We start from the raw sequence: 22,147 nt of genomic DNA, 5'->3' as shown, positions 1-22,147 counted from the left end.
ATGGGCTCTAGGAAGGAGAAAATTAGAAAATTCATACAGATGGAAGAAGAAGATGATGATGAATTGTTTCTTGTCATTGTTCCTGCAATACTTGAATGTCTGAATGAAGAGAAGAGGCCAGAGCATACCTCCGAGTATACTGGTGCTAAGAAGGTGAAGGAAATTCTGGAGGGGCACGAGAATTGGTGTAAATCTGAGTTTCATATGGAGACACGAATATTTAAGGAGACATGCAACTATCTTAGGCGTGAGGGTCTATTGCGTGACACACGAGGTGTTACCATTGAGGAGCAGCTAGGGATGTTTATGTATATGATTTCACACAATGCTAGCAATGATAGACTGAAGAAAACATTTCAGCATAGTGGTGAAACTGTCCATAGGCACATAAGGGCAGTTTTCAATATCATTCCCACTCTCACATATAGATTTGTGAAGCTTCCTACTTCCAACCAAACTCACCCCAAGATCGCTACGGATCCTAGATTTTGGCCCTTTTTCGGGTAAGGCATAACACTAGACCTTACTGTCTCTCCAACATTTTGCTCTATTTTTAAGTTTCATTTTTTTTACAGAATTGTATTGGTGCTATCGACGGCACACATGTGCCTATCACAATTGCAGAAGAGAAAGCCCCCCATATAGGAATAGGAAAGGCACACTATCTCAGAATGTCATGGTAGCATGTGACTTCAACCTGAACTTCACATTTATCTCTTGTGGGTGGGAAGGGTCTGCTTCAGATGCTGGAGTTCTTCGATCAGCTATTTCCAAGGGTTTCCAAGTTTCTAAGGGAAAGTTTTATCTTGTGGATGGTGGGTATGCAAATGCACCACAATTCCTGGCGCCTTATCGAGGAGTTAGATATCACATTGCTGAGTTTCAGCGGCGCTCATCTCGAAGAAGAGAATATGCTGATCACAAAGAGCTTTTCAATCGTCGTCATGCACTTCTTAGAAACCATATTGAGAGGGCTATTGGGATTCTTAAGAAAAGGTTTCAAATTCTGAAAGTGGGAACACATCATCCCATAGAATCTCAAATAAAAATTCCAGCAGCAGCCGCTGTATTTCATAACATAATTAGATGTCTAAATGGTGACGAGAATTGGCTAGAATACCAACCTACTTATATACCAGAATCTGATCATGTTGATCTGCCACAAGGAGATGATAATCATCAAAATGATGTGCAGTCGCTGAATTTACAAGACCATGCTGCAAACGTCCTAAGAGATCAGATTGCCATGCAAATGTGGGAACGCTACAATCAAAGTCGTGCTTAGGAAGTAGCAGTCAAGTCGTAGAGCATGAAGATTATTTTGTAGGGTGTTATGTAATAAATGTTGAACATGCCAATGTGCTATTGTACAAGACATCTATGTTTATGACTTCCTATCTATGTGAGTTATGTTATATGTCGCCAAACTATTATAGTTGTGTTTGAATGTTATTTTTGTAAACTCTAGCTATGACTAAAGGACAAAGCTCAAGAGCATCATGGAGCTTTAATTATGAGAAAGGACTTCTTGATGTACTTCAAGAACACAATCATGAATGGTTTAAGGGCCAAAATGGTTGGTCACCTGAAGGATGGAGAAGTATCATAAAGCATTTCAATGAGAAGTTTCCATCCGCTGGATTTTCGAAGGCACAGATTCAAGACAAGGAGAAGGACATTAAAGGAAACTACAAGGCCATTCGGGCAGGGATTAAGGAAAGTGGGGTTGGCTGGAATGATTATTTGTGCATGATCAATGCTTTACCAGATAAATGGAAGAAACTTATTGATGTATGTTGTAAGATCATTTCACTTGCTAGATAATTTGGCTTGTTACTATGTTGCTAACTTTAGTTTGCATTTGCCAGGATCATCCAAGGCTTAAGAAGTTCCAAGCAAAAGCATTTCCTTTGTATCACGAGTGTGAGAAAGTGTATGAAGGTAAACTTTTTATTCAGCTACTAGTGCAAATAGCTTTTTTTGAACTATTAGCATGTGTTTCTCAAACTGTGTAGTTGTGTAACTGTCCTGCAGATAGCTTTACAGACATGCAAATTGAACGTATTATTTATTAATCACCTATCATCCTGTTTTGCAAATTGTGTTCTGAACTCCTAGTTGGGGTTCAGTAGAGCATCCTATAGCTTGAACCTATTATTTATTAATCACATATCATCCTGTTTTGCAAATTGTGTCCTGAACTCCTAGTTGGGGTTCAGTAGAGCATCCTTTAGCTTGAACCTATTTATCCAGAATTGTTCCATTCCTTTCAGTTGGTAATTATAGCTGATGATATTTGGACTTTGTCTATGCATATGTGCACGCAACCTGCATGTTGGAAAGTGGGCTGAGCGGAAAATCCATACCTTCTCTTATAGCATGTGCTTCTATTGCCATTATTTAATTGTCAATTCTTGTTTTCACTGAACACAATATTGCATTGCTTTGCAATAGTGCTGCCTGCTATCTATGCACATCAAAACATGGTCTGCAGTGCTGTTATAGCCTTACTTTCAACCGTTTCCTTTTTTGTTTAGAAACTTTGGTTAGAATGTGATCTTACCTTTTTGTCTTTCAGTCATGGTTTCCTTAATTTGTTTTGTATTCACATGGTGTGTTAGGGATATGTTTAGAAGCATGTTTGCTCCTAGGTCTACCCTGAATGCATATGGTTATCTCTTATGTGAAAGCAGGATATGTATTGACATACTTTTACTGTTATAAAATACCAGTTGTCAGGTGTGCTTTGGAGGTTCATGTTCCTTTAGCTTTATTCTTCTTATTGCAGCGCTTGCAACTTAAGAAACAATAAAAAGATCCATCTATGTGTTAGATCTAGTTTATCAGATTAGGGATGGCCAAATGTTATGCAGCCTACGTGGCTCACTATCTTTTGATTACATGTGATTGCCATGTGTGTTGCGCAAAGATATGAAATGCAAGTGTGCAATGTGTAATTTTGACTATACTATTGTGAAAACCTATGTGTCTTCTGATACTGTTGCATGGAATGTTCTTGGGAGCTTTTTATTTCAATGTGTGTTCTGTACAGTAGTAGCTTTCCTGCTACTACTATCCTTTTCTGCTAATATTTTTGGGACATTCATGTGACTTGAGTTTATTTATCCACATGAAACAGGAAGCATTGCAACAGGTGAATTAAATTTCACATCAACAGAGCCACTTGAGTTGCACCCACCGTCTTCCACTCAACATGTCAACGCCTAGTGACATAGATGCTCCAGATAGCAGCATGAACCCTTTCTCTGCAAGTATGGATGATCATAGGGCATCAAGTGAACCTATAGACCTCACTGGAGCAGAACCAGCTTCCTCTGCTTGTTCGGGACAAAAGGGATCAGGAAGTGGGAAAAAGAGAAGCATTGCTGGAGTTCTACAAGGCTATTTGGACCACAAGATAAAGCAAAGCAAAACTTTTGTGGAATCACTAGATGAAACAAGTAAAGGTGACTATTCTATCAAGAAGTGTATGGATCTTCTGGAATCTATGGAAGAGCTCTCAGATGAAGAGAAGGCGCAAGCAACAAGCGTCATGAAGTGTGAGGTGAACAGAGAAATTTTTATCAACTTCACAAACCCAAGAGTTCGCCTATTGTGGATCAAGGGTGAGATTGCTCCAAAGGTAAGTTTACTGTTTTTTTCTAAAGCAGATGATGTAGTTTTGAGAAATCTTAAAGGGGTTCTTATGTGGTATGAGCAGATTTCTAGTATGAGGATTAACTTCCATAAGAGTGAATTGGTTCCTTTGAATCTAGAATCATCTGAAGCACATAGGCTAGCACACTTGTTTTCCTGCTCTTTGGGTTCTTTTCCTATTAAATACTTAGGAGTACCTCTTCACTATGATAATTTAACAAGAGATGATATCCAGCCTCTGGTGGACAAGATCCTAAAGAAGATTTCAGGATGGAGGGGTAAACTTCTCTCCCTAGCTGCTAGAGCCATGTTACTTAAGACATGTCTAGCAAGTATTCCAGTGTACCTTCTATCCTTCATTAAGTTCCCAGAGTGGGCTATAAAGATTCTCAACACTCATATGGGTAACTATCTGTGGAATGACTCTGTGGAAAATCACAAATACCACTTAGCTAATTGGGAACTAGTGTCTATGTGTAAGGAACATGGGGGGTTAGGTCTACCAAGTCTTAGAGATCTCAATATCAGTTTGCTGGCCTCTTGGCTTAAGAGGTACAATTTAAATAAAGAAGCTCTGGAAAGAGCTCATTGATTATAAGTATGACACTTCCAACCCCAACATCTTCCAATCGAGCACAGTAGGGGCTTCTAGCTTTTTTAAGGGGTTCATGTGGGCTGCTCAAGCTGCTAAGATGGGTTATAGATGGAAAGTAGGCAATGGGAGAAAAATTAGATTTTGGGAGGATAATTGGCTTGGCTCCTCTAGCCTGATCATTCAATTTTGGCCCATTTACAGGATAGTCAATGAAAAGGGTAAAACTCTAGCTGATATTTGGGATGGAGTAAATTTGAAATGTACATTTAGAAGGACCATGTCTGATGAGATGTATCAGTCTTAGTTGAATATTGTAGAGCTTGTAGCTACTGTGCAGTTCTATTATTCTCTTCTTTCTAGGGTGCGCTGGATATGCTGGAGGCACAATCTTCAGACTTACCTTTTTTCCTTAGAAATCTTTCTAGTGATCTAGTAGTAGTTGGCAAAGGTTGTTATTATTAGCGTTTATCTAGATTTATTTTCAGCACTTTATGTCTTAACAACTGGTCCCTAGTTCAACATTGGTCCATATTGTTCTGCCTTTCCTCGACAAGTAATTTAAAGTGTGGTTGAATGGACCTCGATACATATCGGATACAATTCTAGACAAGTAGTTTACTTCCAGACAATAGCACTGTCACTTAAGTGGTCATTTGGAAGTAAATAACCATTATCTTCCATCACAAACCAGTTATGCACTTAGCTTTTCCTAGAGAGTATCTGTAACTCATTTCTCATAGAAGCCCACTCTAAACTAGGAGACAGTTAAGCTAGCTAGGCACATAAGCCTGATCTCAGGCAAATCTCTCCATTACTAAACTAGGAGACAGTTAAGCTAGCTAGACAAGTAGTTTACTTCCAGACAATAGCACTGTCACTCTAAATTTGATGATGTCTTACCAAAGAGAGGTCTAAATTTGGTAGTTGGTGATTCGATATCAAAACAGTTCATTAGCTCCAATATTATGCATTTCACTGTTTGGTAGGATTTACGGTGCAGCTTTTTCTGGAGATGAGTTGTATTTCTTAAGTATCTGAATTAGCTTCAGTCTGGGTTTACATTGCACCATTTTATAAATATTACATTGCATCGACTAATAGTGATTTTTCTTCATCCAATTGCAGGGCTCATTCTATATGCTCTAGCTTGCTGATGCTGGTTGTGAGGGATAGAGTGTAGTGCAGTTATGCCGAGACAGTTGTTAATTCTACCTGGTTATGCAGCAAGATTAATGTAATATGTACTTTTGTCGTAAACCTGTGGACTCTTGTCTGTTTTCTTGGGTTGCTTAACACACTCATCTAAAGCCAATGGTGATGACCAGCTGTGAGATGAACCTATGTTCTCTTGTATTTTTGAAATCTTCATTTTTTCTGATTTTTTTGAATATTTTTTGTCTGGCCGGGATTTGTATCCCGGTGGTTCCCAAACGGTAGCCGGTAATTCCCCCCCCCCCCCCCCCCCCCCCCCACACCACCAAGGGAATTCCGTCTCCTGGGCGGGCAGGGGTGGCAGGTGTAGTGGAAAATTCCCCTTGGGGGCTCAAACACACGTGCCTTTTCCACCGCACTATCCAAAGGAGCCCTAAGTGTGTTTTTGCGTTACCTGGGCCTGCCGTTTGCTGGCCCATCCATTCATCCTTGACCTTGAGGATGCAGCTATGGCAGCCTGGCCCGGTCCTTTTTTTTGTCTGGCCCATGGATGGAAGGAATGCGGGTATGCACGCAGGCCTGGGCCATGAATGGAGTAGTGGTAGCGGTAGCTTGCGGACAGACTAGCGGTGCCTGGTTTTACGCGGACACGCGCGATTACAATTACGAACACGCAGCTCGCGTCTTAATTTCGGATCTCCTTAATGGAAATGAAACAGTGTGGTTCAGTTCAGACGTGGTCAGTCGTCACGCGTCTTTGCGCGACAAATCAATCGATCGGACGATGGGCTTCCGAGTAAAATCCAAGACGCTTTGAGAGCGACACGCGGGCGACGTGTCCTTGAGTGAATTGAGGGAAGTTGTCAAGCACACACGGCATCAGAAAGCAATAGGCCGTTTTTAATTTCTAGTTTATTTCTGCCGCGGATTTGACCTGCAACGGCTCGCTGCACACGCGGGCGAAAGCCAAGAGGGGAGAAAAATAGAGCGTTCGGGGTGACTTGGTGGCTCTTGGAGCGGAATGGCGCCGCACGCCACCGCATTTGTTTCTCCGAGGTGAGACCCTGGAACCATGGACGGGACGGTGTGCTGTGAATTGTGATGTGAACCAATTCGAAAATAGTTAGATGCCATCAAAATCATTAAAAATGGTTATTCTTTACTTGGATTGAAAAGGTGCTAATAACTTTGCGACATTAGCTAAGCGATTGAGTCTTCACCTTTTAATTATTGTTGAAAAAGTGTCATTCTTATTTTTCAAATAATGCAGTTTTCACTTTTCAATTAGTCAAATGATTCGAAGTTTGATCAAAGTTATATAAAAAAATCCTACTAACATTTATGATACAAAATAAGTATCACTCAATTAATTATGAAATATATTCTTATAGTAGACCTAGTTAAAGACATAAATGTTAATGTATTCAGTATAAACTCGATCAAAGTTAAGCTAGCTTTACTTGCCCAAATCCCACAACTATTTTTTATGGAAGGAGAGGATATATATCTATATCTATGCTTAACATTAAAAGGTGATAGGTTTGGCAGTATAAAAAATCCAACATTTATAATGTGTAATAAGTATCGTAGATAGATAAGATAAATCATGGAATATACGTTGTAATAAACCTATTTGAGATGCAAATGTTGATAATATATTTTATAAATCTGATGAACCTTAAAAAAAAGTTACTTCGAATTTGGGACGAAGGAGTGCATTTTCCAGGCCATTGTCCACTCGCACGTGGAAGGTGGAAAATCACGCGGATCTGATGGCAGAAGACAAGGCAGGGCGGGTCCTGAGCCCTGACCGCGTGGGGTGGGATTGTGCCTGAACCTGACTCGGGACGTCGTGGCCGTTGCGATGCAAACGGTCAAACCAATCAGGCGCTACGCCAAAGCGACCCACCCAAAGGCACAACGGCTACAACTCCTCAACTCCCTTTCCTCGCCGGGGGCATATCCGACATGTGCTAGCGGCGCCTCCTCGTCTCCCCATCACCGGCCGCCAGCCACTTCGCCGCGCCTTCCAGTTTGCATTTGCAACCAACAGGCAGGCAGCTGGGAGCTGGGAGCCCAGCAGGCAGGCAGCACGACGACCTGGCCAAACCAACCACCGCCCCCAAATTAGCCCCACCTCGCCATCTCGGCGGGCGTCCAACTCCACCACGCGCTTACACAACCGCGTCGCCGTTCCTTCCACTTCCAGCGCCGGGTCGGATCCCCTCCCCTCCCAGGCTTCCAGGCTTCCATATAAACCAGCCACCCCCGCACGAACCCTCCCCACCAAATCCAACCCTGCGTCTTCAACTCCATCCATCGGAACCCAATCCAAGCCCGCAGCACAAGCGGAGAGGGGATCTCACCAAAATCCGGCGACCGCGACCACCACCATGGGCTCCGCGAGCCGCGCCGTCTCGTGCCTGTGCTGCCCCTGCAAGTGCCTAGCGTGCGGGCTCTTCAGCTGCCTCTGCAGCATCCTCGTCTCGCTCGCCGTGGCGCTCGGCATCCTCATCCTCATCCTCTACCTCATCTTCAAGCCGCACATGATCGCGGCGACCGTCGACTCCGCCTCCCTCGCCCAGTTCTCCCTCTCCCCGTCCTCCACGCTCGCCTACGACCTCAACGTGACCATGACGGTGCGCAACCCCAACACGCGTGTCGGTCTCTACTACGACGACGTCCAGTCCCTCGCCTTCTACAAGGACCAGCGCTTCGGCTACGCGCCGCTCGACGCCTTCTACCAGGGCACGGAGGCGTCCACGAAGCTGTCCCCGGAGTTCCACGGCTCGCAGCTCCTCCAGGGCGACGTCACCGCCGCCGAGTTCAGGCAGGAGCAGTCCGCGGGCAACTTCGCCGTCAACGTGGATCTCAACGCCAAGCTCAGGGTCAAGGTCTGGTCGTTCAAGGTCCGCGGGCCCAAGGCCAAGATCACCTGCAAGCTCTCCGTCCCCGCCCCTGGTGCCGCCAACGCATCGCCGTTCCAGCCCACGGATTGCAAAGTCTGGTTCTGATTTTGGTCCTCGGTTTCGGTTTCGGTGTCGATCTGGTGGTGGGATTTGGATTTGGTAGGGGTGGATGGATGCCACCTGGTGGTGGGATTTGCTAGAGATACTAGGAGTAGATAATATTACCAGCTGATGCTGCTTCTTTCTGTGGATTTATTCTTTCTTTCGTTGATCCTCTCGGTCGATTTCGATGTCGATTGTTCCGCTGTACATCGCCGCCTGCTTGCTTTATTAGATTTTATATATATACTGCTTAGATGCTCCCCTATGCATACATTATTATTCCGATTCAGACTTGTTTTGTATCTTCATTCATACGAGTACTTGCTGATAGTATACACTATTATCTGCTTCATCTTGCAATTGCTTTCAGTTTCAGTTTTATATGTACTAGACTAGAAAAAAGTTGAAAGTAGCCCGGCGAATCTCGTGAATCCTTGACGCCGGAATTCAGAGGATTGCTTTGCTCTGTTCCTGAAGTCTTGCAAATCGATTGGTTCATGTTCATTTGCAATCCTCGCTATGAACCTGATGGTTGCAGTCCATTCGAATCGGTTCACGTACAGTTGCAATCCTCGCTGTAAACATGACGACTCTTAAATAGCTAGTCTAGTATGCTCTACCATAAACAACTATCCCACAGCTCACGTAGCTCTCTACTACCATAAACAATTATTTGTAATTTGGCATGCAGACGGCCTTGGATCATCATCACGAAACATTTGTGGTGCTGGCTGTTGGATGAGCGTTTGGCGCACCCGCGCAGGCGCGACGTGACGTGGTCCAATCCACGGGTGAAGAGAGTAGACATTGCACGCGGAAAGCTTGCGACCTTTCTGCCCCTGAAAACAGCAGCGCACTTTTTTTTTCTTCTTCTAGTGTCTACGCTGTCATGTGTCATGTGTCCCTAACCTTTCTACGACGTGATCCGTTTGGTTTCTTCCTTTGTTGGTGTGTGTGCATCTCTGTCACAAAGGAAAACAATTGTCAGTTGTCACTCCCGTTAACGGAATCAGGTCCGCATGTTCTCAAGTTCACACGCTTCAAAGGCTAGCCTCCGAGGCTGCATTTATCTATCCTGACGTGGAGAAGGATAAACCGCCGTGCCGTGCCGTGCCGCCTAATGATCGTCGCGTGGGCGAACGACCACGCGACGGGCTAGCTAGACGAAAATCGCGTACTGGAGGCGTTGGAAACCACCGAGTGTCCTTTAGGAATTCTCTTCAATTTTTGTGAACAAGCTTTCAGGTGCAGTGCAGGTGACCAAAAATAACAACTGGTCCTTGCTTCCTTCCTGACAGAAAATATCTACCGGTGGTTGGGTTATACGGCCATGTCTGTCCTGCTCATGACTGAACGCAAGGAATAATGCAGGGAACCATGACGACCTTAAAACGACGAAACAGTGGTGGATCGTGGACAGCGAATAGCTCGTGCCCTGGTGGCTGGTGCTCCACTAAGGCCACGTTTAGATTGCAAATATTTTCAACCCGATAAATAGTAGCACTTTCGTCTTATTTGATAAATATTGTCCAATCGTAGACTAACTAGGCTCAAAAGATTCATCTCGTGGTTTCCAACTAAACTGTGCAATTAGTTATTTGTTTTACCTACATTTAACGCTCCATACAAACAGCTAAAAATTGATGTGATGGAGAGAGTGAAAAAACTTAGAATTTGGAGGTGATCTAAACAGGGCCTAAACATCCAAGGACAAGGACACCGTGGGCCACGTGCAGACAGAGCCATCTGGTGTTAATAATACTTGCTGTTAGACACTGTTTGGATGGATAAACTTAATCCCTCTACTAGATCCATATACGAATTGAAGGGGAAAACGAACCTTTTTTCAACACGAGATCATCCTATTTCATGCGTTCTGAGCTTTTGGGGGAGGTGGGAAATAAACTAATCTTTTTTACCTTAATTTTTTTCCATCTTGCAATACATATGCATGGAAGGAAATTGCAATGTTTCCAAACAAGCCTTTTAGGAAAGAAGAGCTTCTGCTATGTGTCCAGCTGCGGTGGTTGCAAGGGAAGAGCAATGTTTCCAAACAAGCCTTTTAGGAAAGAGCCGAATAAGGAAGGAAACAAAGAAGGCGCGCATGGCCCATCAGCCCATGTTCGTTTGGGCCTTCCCCGTCCGCGTCTTTTGAGATTGCGTACCAGCTTCCCTCTCTGTCGCTATGGAGTAGTGGGCCAATCAATGCGAGGCCCACTGCTTGTTGTCGGGCCTATGGAAAACGAGGTACAAACAGAAAGTCGAGCCCAGAACAGTACAATGTAACTCGTGGTAGTGGACGAGTACATGTTTTTTACTGTCGCACGGTGCACAAGTAAATAAATAATAAATAATTGTACGCCCCGGTCCCTGCACTGCACTGCACTGCCGACACGGCGAGCAATGGCACGTGCCCTCATTCACGTCGCCACTGTCAGTACTCCAGTGAATTAGGTAGGGGAAGTAAAAGTAGCCCTGCTCCTTGCACTGCCCACAACCACATGCAATCGACAGGCCCACCAAACATTCTACCCGTCAGCCCAGAAGCCAATCGCCGATATCACAGGCACATGATTACTTTTTTGTTTTTTAGTCCAAGAGAAATGCTGAAATGTGCTACAAAATTACTACAATACGGATTAAAATAAACTACTAGTACTAATACTGTGGAGTAGAACAATTCTAATGAGCCTGCATCGATGCACATGCTTCCCCTCTTCCCAAAGCAATCCCTAAAGAAATAGAAAATCATCCGTCTTTTTGCTCGTCTTTTCTTCGCATACCATGATGATGATCAACGTCTTAACTCTAAACACATTACACATCCAAATTACATGAATGAGCAGGCACACACGATAGTAATTTTTTTTTAAAATCTCAGCAGACGATAGTAAATGTAGTTTATTACCAGTACAATCCGCAAAGCACGAGCACTAATAAAAGAGCTACGTGGACTGGAGTATGTAATTAATAGCTTCCACTCCGATCCCGCCATGCCGATCGTCGTCGCTCACGACGATGACGCGCATGGCTGCCGGCGGAACCCGAGCCTCTCCTTCTCCAGGTCGTACTCCACGAGGTAGTTCTGCTGCTGGAAGCTACCGAGGATGATGGCGGGGCCGCCGCTCTCGTCGCCAGCGCCGGAGCCTCCGAAGTCGGTGACGACGGCGAGGCAGATGACCTCGGCGGCACCGGCGCCGGCGCCGGGCACGGGGGCGCGCCCCGCGACCACGAAGTAGTTCTCGAGCGGGAGCTGCATCACCGCGCCGCCCTTGAAGTGGAGCGATAGCTCCGGCAGCGCCATGGACTTGGCGCCCTGCGGCAGCGCGAAGCAGGGGTGCAGCCCCAGCCCGTCCTCCACATCCTTGGACCGCTTGTACCGCCCGCCCACCGCCGCCACCACCGCGTCCGCCACGGGCTGGAACACCGTCGGGTCGAGGTACGTGAACGTGGTGCCGGAGTCCACGATGGCGCCACCGGACCCCGCGGCGTTGGCCGCGAACGCCCGCGCCGGGAGCCGCACCGCCTTACCGCCCACCGTCACGCCCGACAGCGCCAGGTAGTAGTACACGGCGTACGGCTGCTTGTCGCCCGCCGCGCTCTTAACCAGGGGAACGTACTGCATGCCCTCCGCGCCGGCGTTGTCGCCGCCGAGGACGAGCGAGCCGCTCACGGCGGCGTTGTCGTCGAAGCGGCGGGACAGGAGGCAGTAGGAGAATTTGGAGAGCCCGAGCTGCGCGGGCACGGACGGCGCGCCGCGGCCGAAGCCCGCGAGGCCCGATGGCGGCTGGTGCACGGACACGAGGCTGCATCCCAGGACGAAGCCCGGGACGGCGCGGCCCGGCGCGCGCAGGGTGTCGGCGATGAGCAGCCCGGCGGTGGAGCCGGAGCCATAGACAACGGCGTAGGGCGGGCAGACGTTGCTGGCGGTGGCGGTGGGGGTGCAGTTGGCGCCGCGGGAGCAGGGGACGCGGCATTTGGCGAGGTGCTCGGCGGAGTGGACCCACAGGCAGGAGGGGTTGCGGCAGCCGACGAGGCGGGAGGAGGAGGAGTTCTTGGGGTGGAAGACAGGCACGGTGGCGGCGAACGGGGAAGAGCAGTTGCGGCAGTCGTAGTTGGAGGTGCACGGCACCCACGTGAGGTGGCTGCCGGTGTCGAGCAGCACGGGGAGCGGCTGCGGCGGCGTGCCGAGCGACGCCGTGAAGGCGTAGCCGCCGTAGGAGTGCGGGTACAGCGCGGCGGTGGCTGGGATTGACGGGCGTCCGCCTGATGATCCTTTCTGGCTGTGGTGGCTGGGGCCCCGGCGCTTGAGGTGCGACGCGCGGGCCAGCGACGCGGCGGCCAGGCGGGACAGCGGGTGGTGGTGCGCGGCCTCGGCCACGTGCGGGAGGTGGCGGTACAGCGGCAGCGTCGTGGCCTTCGGCGCGGCGGTGGGGAAGAGAGGCGCGATGACGAGGAGGATGAGGAGAGGCGGGAGCAGAGGTGGTGGAGCCATGGTGGCTGGCCTGGCTGTTCTGGGTGACGAGGGGTTTGGGTTTTAAGCAAGCAAAATCAGCTGCCAGGAGCAGCGCGTGCTTTGTCTGTGATTCTTTCTTACGTATACGATAGCCGATGGGACGGGAGTATATGTGCCTTGCTTGGGTTGGTGGACATGGCGGTGGCCGGTGGGGCCCCACCTCCTCCGCCACCGTCTCCTGCTTATTGCACCGGGTCACGGGCGCGCGGCAGGACGCAGGACGCGTGCGCGGCGCGGTGAGGTCACCACTTCACCCGGACCTGGGTCTCCGCGACGACGCGCTCCGTGTGGAAGGCTCGATGGAGAAGGGCCCGGCCCTGCCGTGTCAGCAGCCAGCATGCATGCACCATCAGAACTTGTCAACAATCAGGAGATCGTGGCTAGAACTAGCACAGTGTCTTGGTTGCATATTGCAAGATGGAATGTATATCACGATATATTGCTGATGGCAACTCATGCAACAGAGTCCAGGCTTGTGCTAAGTTTTCTCGAAGAACAATGTGCTGCAGCAACCTGACTTGTAGGTAACTACTTATTTGGTGCTTCTGATTTACAAGATCTTTATTGTTGCTCACCCCCTTTGTTCACCCTTATTATCTCAGTTGTGCACCAAAGAATGTTTGAAATTTGCTGACATACTGCGTATCTTAGCTATGTGATTCCCTCTTTAAGCTTTCAGTTTTGTGGTTTTAAACCTCCTATAACGAGAAGGTATAAAGTGATGATGCTCATGCATAGTTCATGATTATAAATTAGGTTGCATTTTTTTAGAGAAAATTCCCACCATAGTCTGTTCTCCTTTTTAGCCTGCTTTCTCATTTCCATTTCACTCAATATAAAAAGGGAACATCTGCGCTGAGGGACCGGAGAAAAAAAGGGATTTGCTAAATTTCAGGTGACTGAATTTTAGTTTTCTTTCAGACGACGGTTATTATATACATTTTATACTAAAATTGTAGCTTTAGTTTGTTGTAATTTCTGTAGACACAGTCTGCAATTTTTGGTTCCATGAATAAAAAAACTCGTTAGATAAAACCACAAACCTGACAAAATCGATATGTGTTGGCACAAAGACAATTTAACAATTACAATTATTTCTATAGTCAGACATGGGCAAAAATTTGATACATTATGATACAAAGACAAATAACAAATCATAAAAATGACAATTTACTCGTACTAATTGATAGTACAAGAGTGTTGCCTGAAATCATCTTAAAATTCAGGCACCTAAAATATAGGAGAAGTGGAGAAAAAAAGAGAGAGAACACAAGTATAGTACGTAACAGATCTTTAGATTGATAACTACTGACATGGTAAAGGTTGATCGACAGCAACTGCACAAACTTCACAAGGGCAAAGGCCCATGCCATAATTCGAATCGTTGTCCCCTCCATATTGGGCTTAGCGTATGTGGCCCATTCCCATTTTGTCGTTCTGGCCCATTCAAAAACAAGATCCATACCATCCTATCCGTCGGGCCAGCCCAAGTAAAATCCTAGCTGCCTTCTCCAGCCGCAGGCCGCAGCCTCGCTCGGACGCTCGGTTGTTTCTCTTCCACAGCCGCGAGCCGCGAGCCGCTTACCGGCGCAGCCATGGCGGAGGGGCCCGCCGCCACCACCATCGCGGCGTCCAGCTACGAGGTCGACCTCGGCAACCTCATGGCGTACGACCCGTCGCACCACATCGCCGCCGCCTCCAGGTAGTGTGCCTCGTGCGTTCCTTTTCGGCTGCTGCGTTACTGTTGGTTTTCCTGACAGAATGCGGTGGTGTTTGGTTGGGGCGGCAAAACTCAGGGAGGAGCTGAGGCAGGAGTGCCTGCGGAAGGGGACGGAGCTGGCGCAGGCGTTGGCGGACTCCCTCTTCGCGCTGCCGCCCAACGAGGACCGCGACGGTCCCATCGTCCACCTCTCGCTGCCCACCGTCCGACTCCCGCGCGAGAAGCATGTGAGAACCTGAGCCTCTCTCTTAATTTCCTACAGATTCTGTTTGCCTATATATGATGGTGATACACTACAAGCATCCTCTGAAGATGATGCGCGGTACAAGTAGGTAGTAGTCACATGGGATGGACTGCTGTTTCGCATACCGCTATAAATCTCGTGGCCGAATTAGAACCTCGTTTGCTGCAAAACATGTACTCAATTCACTAGGCATCTTCTTTTTATTCCACTTTTTACTATGAGAATAGACGTTTGCTGCAAGCATATTTGCTTCTGTTTTCTCAAAACTGAGCTCAATCACTAGTTCTTCATGTTTACGAGTGCATTGAAGATTGTGTGATGCGAGGTGTTTTGTATGTTTAACAACCCGGTTTATGTTCTTGCTAGCTTCCCAAGCCAAAGCCACCGACCAAGTGGGAGCTGTTCGCAAAGGTGAAAGGTGATCCTGTTGCCCACTATGTACTGTTTTTATGACTTGTGGAAATTGGAAATTTACTCAAATTTTCATCATTATTTGGGTGATCATACCATAGGCATTACCAAGCGCAAGAAGAACAAGCGTGAGTGGGATGAGCAAACTCAATCCTGGAAGCGGACTTATGGCTACGACCGTGTTAATGATGACAAAGACATTCCGATCATTGAAGCCAAATCGACTGACGGTTAGTAACTTATCTTCTTGAGCTTTTGCCAACAAACCTGTTGTGCAACAAGACTGGTTGCCTCTCCTCCCCATCCAGTAGCATGTTGTAATTGTCATATGCATCTCCTTGTGCATGCTGATTCTGCTCACCATTTCTTATAATGTGCAATGCTTCACCAGTTCACCCCCATTTATTTAGATATAAGTAGTAATTTTATAGTTTAACACCACCTGGATCTGACAAATGTTTTCTTGTTGTCTCTTATCAATGGTTCTCGTGTGTCCTAAACCTGGTTTGCCAACTTGATACTCTTTTAATCAACAATTCATTTATTGCAGAGCCTGGTGTTGATCCCTTTGCGCAAAGAAGGGACGAGAAGAAGAAGAGGGTTGAAAAGCAAGAAAAGAACAGACTAGAGAACCTAAAGAAAGCTGCAAAGATCGGCGCTTTGCCAAGGTTGTTATCCTTCACTAGTAAATGCTGCTTCCCCCCTCCCTTGTATTATGAATGTCTTTTTGTATCAGGAAGGAACCTTGCAGAATTACAGCTATCCAATATCTTTTGTATGCAGTCAATACAGCTTGCTGCGAAGGCCTTGCCCATCACAGGAACTAAAGCCGACCTTCCAAACAAGTCTAGAAAAGAGGATCTTGAGAGTGTTGTTGGCATGGCTTCATCAGCAACAGCTAGTGGTGGGAAGTTTGACGAGAAGTTGCCTGGCGAGAAACCTCCGAAGCACCCTGGCAAACATAGAAAGGTTTTTATATCTGAATGGCTTTGATTTGTATGTGAAGGGCGGGCCTAGTGCAAGCGGTAGAGTCTTACCGCTTGTGACCGGAAGGTCCCGGGTTCGAGTCGCGGTCTCCTCACATTGCACAGGCGAGGGTAAGGCTTGCCACTAACACCCTTCCCCAGACCCCGCACAGAGTGGGAGCTCTCTGCACTGGGTACGCCCTGGGCTTTGATTTGTGTGTCTGTACCTTTGTAGGCTGTTTTTGTTCACTAGCTGAATCGTGCCGTTTCTGCAGTTCCTCCCAGTTGCCGAAGGGAAGGGAATGGACAGCCTGGAGAAACAGCAGAACGACAAAATCCTGAACTCTCTACTTGCCAGAAACTCCGATGAACCGCTTGATGTCGTCAAGGCAAGTTCCAGGATCCAACCGCTTACATGAAGTTTTCTTTTTGCCATGCCCACCATTATCGGTACTGCTCCATGTTTTGTTCGGGGGGGTGAGCTAACAGCATCTGTGAACAATCTTCTAAGCAGGCAATCACAATATACAAGGTGAAAAAGGAAAAGCATAAGCCCCAGAGGAAACCCCACAAGAAGTCATAGAAGAAAAAGGCTTAGGTCCACGTCTTTCAGGTGACCACAGTTTTGAAAGCTCAAGCAAGGAGGCCTGTCAACGTTTTCTGTTGTATTTGTCCGCTTTGAATATATGTTATTCCGTTTACTGGTTATGACACAAAAACCTGAGTGCTGTTAATATATTATGCTCGGATATGCACCCAGCTTGTACTTTTCAAATTTTGTTTGGGATGTGGTTTGGAACAGTCTCTTTGTGGTTTGGCTGCCTGCTCGTGCTCGTGAAGCTTGTGATCCCTCCATCTGAATCTGATGAGTGCAACGCTACGCTGCTTTGGGCAGGCTGGGGGCGACCACTGTTCCGCTAGGCTGTTTTGGCTGAGGCCAGAGGCCACCACAGGCCAAGCCACTCAACAGCATGGCTCCCTTCGATTGCTGCTGATCGATCTGCTCTGCCTGCGCGTCCACATGCAAATGTAATGCAATGCGAGTTGTAACAAAATTATATTATATTATTTCTCTCGCTTCGCTTGCAATTGCATGCCTCGTCTCTTCGTTGCAGCATCCAACATGTTACATGTTCACACACCTTTGGCGTCTTGCAATGCAGAGGACTCTTTCTCTTTGGATGGCAAACACATGCATGTATGCCAAGGAAGGGTGATGGTCCAGTAGTCTCAGCTAGCAATGGCAATAGCATGTTCACACAAAAAAAAGCAATGGCAGTAGGAGTGGCATGCGTGCTATGTGGTTGAGGTACAGTACTGGTGTGTGCTAAACTGCCAATGGTGCATAGTATCAACGTCGCGCCACCCTACCGCTCTGTACTAGTAATAGACTAGTTGGTGGATTCATCTGATGCTGCTTGTGTGTGTTCGGATGTAGCTGCCAGCATTGCAGTTTCCTGCGTATTGTACCTCGGTTGTAGTCTCAATAAGTCAGCATCAACTCTGTTAATATCTTAATTAGTTAAATGTGTGTTGGCCGGTAGCAATACTAGTGTGCACTGGCTACTGCAGTGAACTGTTCTTTGTATAATCATTGCATCATTGTTTTGCTTCGCATTGATTTGAGGGTCTTCAAAATCGTACTCTTAGAATTAATCGCTCCACTGTGAGTAAGTGTCCCTTGGCAGATTAGAAGTGGTTTGCCTTGAATGTGCAATTGGGACATGAGAGAAAACAAACTAAGGCCATTTCAGTCTTACAATTGTTTGTGTCCTGTTAGACACGTGACATCAGGGTGCCGGCAGTGTCTTTTAACTTTTAAGATCAATAACAGCAAGCCCCGCATGGTTAGCTAGGACAGATTTCATTTTCATTTTTCTACTCGGTTGCTGAACATACTTATAGAATACTTTACCACTTCATTGTCCTGTTTGTTTGGCTGATAAACAAGTACTATTGGCTAATTTATTGTGAGAGAAAAATATTATTCGTTGGCTAAAAAAGTATAGTTTATAAGCCAATCAAACAGAGCGGCTAGTGGTAATCTAGCTTGATTGGGTTTGGCACTGACTGCTCTGTGTGTCTATATATGCCAGTCAGTCATTGGCGCAATAAAGCTAGCGCCGCTGATTTGCTCATCTATCCAATCCAATCCAATCCTGCACAATTTCAGGACGGGTTTAATTAATGAAACTAGTAATTAACGTGGTGCTGTAGACGTTGGTGCATTTATCCATTGGCACAAGAAGTGGCTGCCGTTTTGCTTATCCAGTTCTGCACAACTCTTGTTTTTCACGATGGGGGAGTACGGCCCGTTTTTTATTAAGCAGGCCTGAATTACACAACACAGCTACGAGAGAATCCTCGTACCACAGATCACAGACCACAAAGATAGTGGTTTTTGACCTGGAATAAACATAAGGACAAGAAAAAGAAAAATAGAGAGCGATAGCCTCCACCACCCTACACCTACTAACTGAGCCTGCAAGAAAAAAGATACAACAACGCAATGGTTTCATACGCAATAGACCAAGCTATGGTGACAAAGCATCCACCCGGGGAACCAGCATCCAGCAACAACAGCGGCAAAGCATGAGCCAACGAAGACCGAGCGACCACGGCGGCGGCAAAGCATCCGCCAAGAAGTGGGCCAACACACTCTCGGCAGCAAAGCATCTATCAAAGAGGAGGCCAAAGAGCCAATGGCGGCAAAGCATCCGCCAGGGATCCACAGACGCCCAGGCATCCGTCCGGGAAGAAGACACAAAGCATCCGCAAAGGAGCAGCAGCCATGACACTCTCAGCAGCAAAAGCATCTACCAAAGAGGAGGCCAGCGACAACGACGGCGAAGCATCCGTCAAAGCAGAAAGCGGCAAAGCATCCTCTAGTAACGACGCCGGCGAGGTCTAAGTGCAGCAGGACAAACCATTGAGGTGGAACATAGACACACACAGGCACAGCTGGGAACTTCTCCAGGAGCCGGCTTCACAGCAGGAACCACAGACGTCGACGATGACACGGGGAACAAGCGAGAAGCCATTATACACCTTCAGGAAGTGAGTGACGCCCAAGGCAACCACCGTGGACACCACTGCCGCTGGCCTTAGAGGCATCTAACGCGGGGCTTACGTCCAGAATCCGGCCTTATCGGAGCAGAGGTATGGGTTCATCAACGACGTCGCCTAGGAAGTATGTGGCGCCCTAGGCATCACCGTCGTCCACCTGGTTAAAGTCGAGGTGAGCTTTCGCCCAGCACAGTTGAAATACTTGTATCATGTACTACTTATACTCTTGGATTTTGAATCGTGCATGCATTCAGCATCGCACACTTCCCGCGGATCATTGCGGTGCAAGTGCAACTGTGCAGATGCAGATCAGTTGTCGCCATAGCTTTTCAGGTCTAGCTTTTGCGCTCCTACCCGGAGTCAGAGCAAGTTCAGTTCTGACTGACTTGTGCCCACCTGCGGCGTGAGCTAGCTAGTCGACTCGTAAAGCAGTGCAAATCCATTCACGTTTACACAGTGCTTGTGCTTGCATATGCATCGCAGTATCTCACACTTCACTTTTCCGAGCAGAGGTAGCTAGAGCATGCAGCCATTCACTGACTGGCTGCTGGACGTACTGGTCTCTGCGTTTTTTTTCTTCTTCTTTCATCAGTGCACGAAAATAGCAAAGGGCTGGAAGTATGGTACGTACGCGCAGCATTCGTACAGGAAACGACCACACATTATTGAAACGTCAGTGTGCTTGCTCATGTGTTGCCAGTACGTGAAGGACTCCAAACGGCAGCGTCAGGAAATCATGACCAGATTATAGTACTCCAACCGACTATCAGTACCACCGCTGCGTGCCTGTCTCTGCCTGACGGTGCCATGGACGGCGACGCTAACGAACAGAGAAGGGACCCTGCCATGCAACTTACGGGGCTCACCATGTTTTCAGGCAAAGGCAACATACAAAAAAGATGGAGGGAGAAGAGAACGATGGACAACGACCAGCCACATGAGAAGAGTACGCGTATCGACAGGGATGGCCACGACTGCAGCCAGAGCCAGCTCGAGCAAGCATAGGCTCACCTGTCACCTACTACACCTCTTTTGAAGTTTACACACAAAAAGAAATGCACTTTGTGCATTCCTAGGATCTATGGTAAAAGTGCATGCATGCGCAAAGTGGATGGTTACGCTGCACCAAATTTCATGGAAAAAAATATGACCACATCTGGCTTCTGTAGTTCTGCGAGTGGAAACAAGAGAGCCTTTATCATTTTTGTGAAGAAAAATACATGATGAGTAACTTGTCTTTTTCCAGAAGAAATTGTGTGTCAATATGAATCTCCATGGCCTACAAGAATACATATTTTCCTGTCACTTAGAGTCTGTTTGGATTCTTTTTTTTTTTTAGGAAAGTTTGTTTGGATTGTAGCGGCTAAAAATTAGCATTATGTTTGGAGGCTATTTAGAAGGACCAAAAGTGAACTAATTTCAAAATTAATTGCATAAGCGGTGACTAATTGGTGAGACGAATCTATTCTATTCTAATCCTAATTAGCCCATGTTGAGCTAATCATAGGCTAATTAGGATAAATAGCTTCATCTCACCAATTAGCCACCGTTTATGCAATTAGTTTTGGAATTAGTTTATGTTTGGTCCTTCTAGTTAGCATCTAAATATAGTGCTAATTTTTAGCGGGTTGGATCCAAACATGCCCCTATTTTCAAAATGCACAAGTGCATGCAAGTTTGAAAATTGAAATGAGGTGTCGCTAGCTAGCCCAAGCTAACTCACCACGCAAATCATTCATTACCGGACAACCACTGAAGCTAATAAGCTCTGTCTTGAGGCCTAATAAGAATATACAATTATATTACACAACAGTCAACGGCTACATCTGCATTGCCAATTGCCATGGCAAGATACATATCAATCAACAAGAACCATTTGATGTTTGTCATGACACGAATCAAACGAAATGAAATCAGTTGCACACATCCGCATTAGCCCTGATGATGAGTGATGAGCACTCGCCTTCGCCTACTCTGTTTGCGCTCGGTGGTGTTCGCCTATCTTGGCAGCCTGAAGATGGCGGCTCTGCTTCAAGCCGGATGAGCAGGCGGGGGAGGGAGCAGAAGCAGAGGAGGCGAGCGCGACGAGCAGGTCGACGAAGGCGCCGACGATGAGGCCGTGCGTCTTCTTGCCGTTGGCCCTGAGGTACCACCCGAGCATCTCCTCGAGCCAGCCCCAGTCGTCGGCGCCGTGGCTCAGCACCATCTCCTCCATGGACCGCCGGAAGTCGCCGTACGGGTCGGCCGACTCGATGGCCAGCGCCGTGGCGCCGTCGAACGTCGCAGCGGCCTTTTTCGTCTTCACGATGGAGCTCGTGGACTCGGGCTCGAACAGGAGCCGGCGGGTGGTGGAGGAGCGGAGGCCGTGGATGATCGCCTCGTCCTCGTCCGCGGCGACTGCGGCGGGCTCTGCTGGCGCCGTGGAGAGGTAGAGGCTCTGGGTCGCGGAGGAGTCGGAGAGCCCGCTGGAGGAGTAGCAATCGGCGGCGCCGGCCGATGAGTAGTCGTGGACGTAGGCCGGGTTCATGCTCGTCTTGTTGCTGTACTTGTACCCCTCCTCCAGCTCCTCTCGCTTGCTGCCTGTGTCGTGGCGCATGGACACGATCTCCGGGCTGTTGTCTCCCCGGAAGGAGCGCGTCCTCGCCTGCGTGCAAGACGGCCACTGCCACGACGTCGCCGTGCTGAAGGAGTCGGCGGACATGGACATGGACGCCGAGGAGGAAAGGCACTGCTGGCTTCCCTCGCTGGCGTTGAAGAAGAGGGAGGCGAGCGCGAGCTTCCTGACCATGGCTGCTTCTGCTGACTGCTGC

The 22,147-nt window shown here is 47.6% G+C and overlaps 5 protein-coding genes and 1 pseudogene across 5 annotated transcripts; 4 read left to right on the top strand and 2 right to left on the bottom strand.

Moving 5' to 3' along the window:
• LOC136496269 (uncharacterized) lies at positions 1-1,285 on the top strand (annotated as a pseudogene).
• A 185-nt stretch (positions 1,286-1,470) lies between these two features.
• LOC136496268 (uncharacterized) lies at positions 1,471-2,075 on the top strand. Its single transcript, XM_066491928.1, has 3 exons — positions 1,471-1,791; positions 1,869-1,941; positions 2,035-2,075. The coding sequence occupies exons 1-3, from the start codon at positions 1,471-1,473 to the stop codon at positions 2,073-2,075; spliced, it is 435 nt and encodes a 144-aa protein (XP_066348025.1).
• A 5,601-nt stretch (positions 2,076-7,676) lies between these two features.
• LOC136496860 (NDR1/HIN1-like protein 2) lies at positions 7,677-8,767 on the top strand. The gene has a single exon (XM_066492625.1). The coding sequence runs from the start codon at positions 7,798-7,800 to the stop codon at positions 8,416-8,418; it is 621 nt and encodes a 206-aa protein (XP_066348722.1). The 5' UTR covers positions 7,677-7,797; the 3' UTR covers positions 8,419-8,767.
• Positions 8,768-11,259: 2,492 nt separating this feature from the next.
• LOC136497096 (probable aspartyl protease At4g16563) lies at positions 11,260-13,338 on the bottom strand. The gene has a single exon (XM_066492880.1). The coding sequence runs from the start codon at positions 12,908-12,910 to the stop codon at positions 11,426-11,428; it is 1,485 nt and encodes a 494-aa protein (XP_066348977.1). The 5' UTR covers positions 12,911-13,338; the 3' UTR covers positions 11,260-11,425.
• Positions 13,339-14,388: 1,050 nt separating this feature from the next.
• LOC136498344 (ribosome biogenesis regulatory protein homolog) lies at positions 14,389-17,283 on the top strand. The gene is made up of 8 exons (XM_066494287.1): positions 14,389-14,633; positions 14,728-14,878; positions 15,262-15,313; positions 15,408-15,536; positions 15,857-15,974; positions 16,090-16,275; positions 16,547-16,660; positions 16,786-17,283. The coding sequence occupies exons 1-7, from the start codon at positions 14,527-14,529 to the stop codon at positions 16,611-16,613; spliced, it is 810 nt and encodes a 269-aa protein (XP_066350384.1). The 5' UTR covers positions 14,389-14,526; the 3' UTR covers positions 16,614-16,660; positions 16,786-17,283.
• Positions 17,284-21,164: 3,881 nt separating this feature from the next.
• On the bottom strand, positions 21,165-22,147 carry LOC136495315 (transcription repressor OFP13-like). Its single transcript, XM_066491276.1, has one exon. The coding sequence runs from the start codon at positions 22,123-22,125 to the stop codon at positions 21,307-21,309; it is 819 nt and encodes a 272-aa protein (XP_066347373.1). The 5' UTR covers positions 22,126-22,147; the 3' UTR covers positions 21,165-21,306.

The sequence above is a fragment of the Miscanthus floridulus genome, chromosome 12, assembly GCF_019320115.1.
Source record: "Miscanthus floridulus cultivar M001 chromosome 12, ASM1932011v1, whole genome shotgun sequence".
NCBI lineage: Eukaryota > Viridiplantae > Streptophyta > Magnoliopsida > Poales > Poaceae > Miscanthus > Miscanthus floridulus.
Note: the sequence above shows the minus strand (reverse complement) of the source record. Positions and strands in the feature narration are given on the sequence as shown.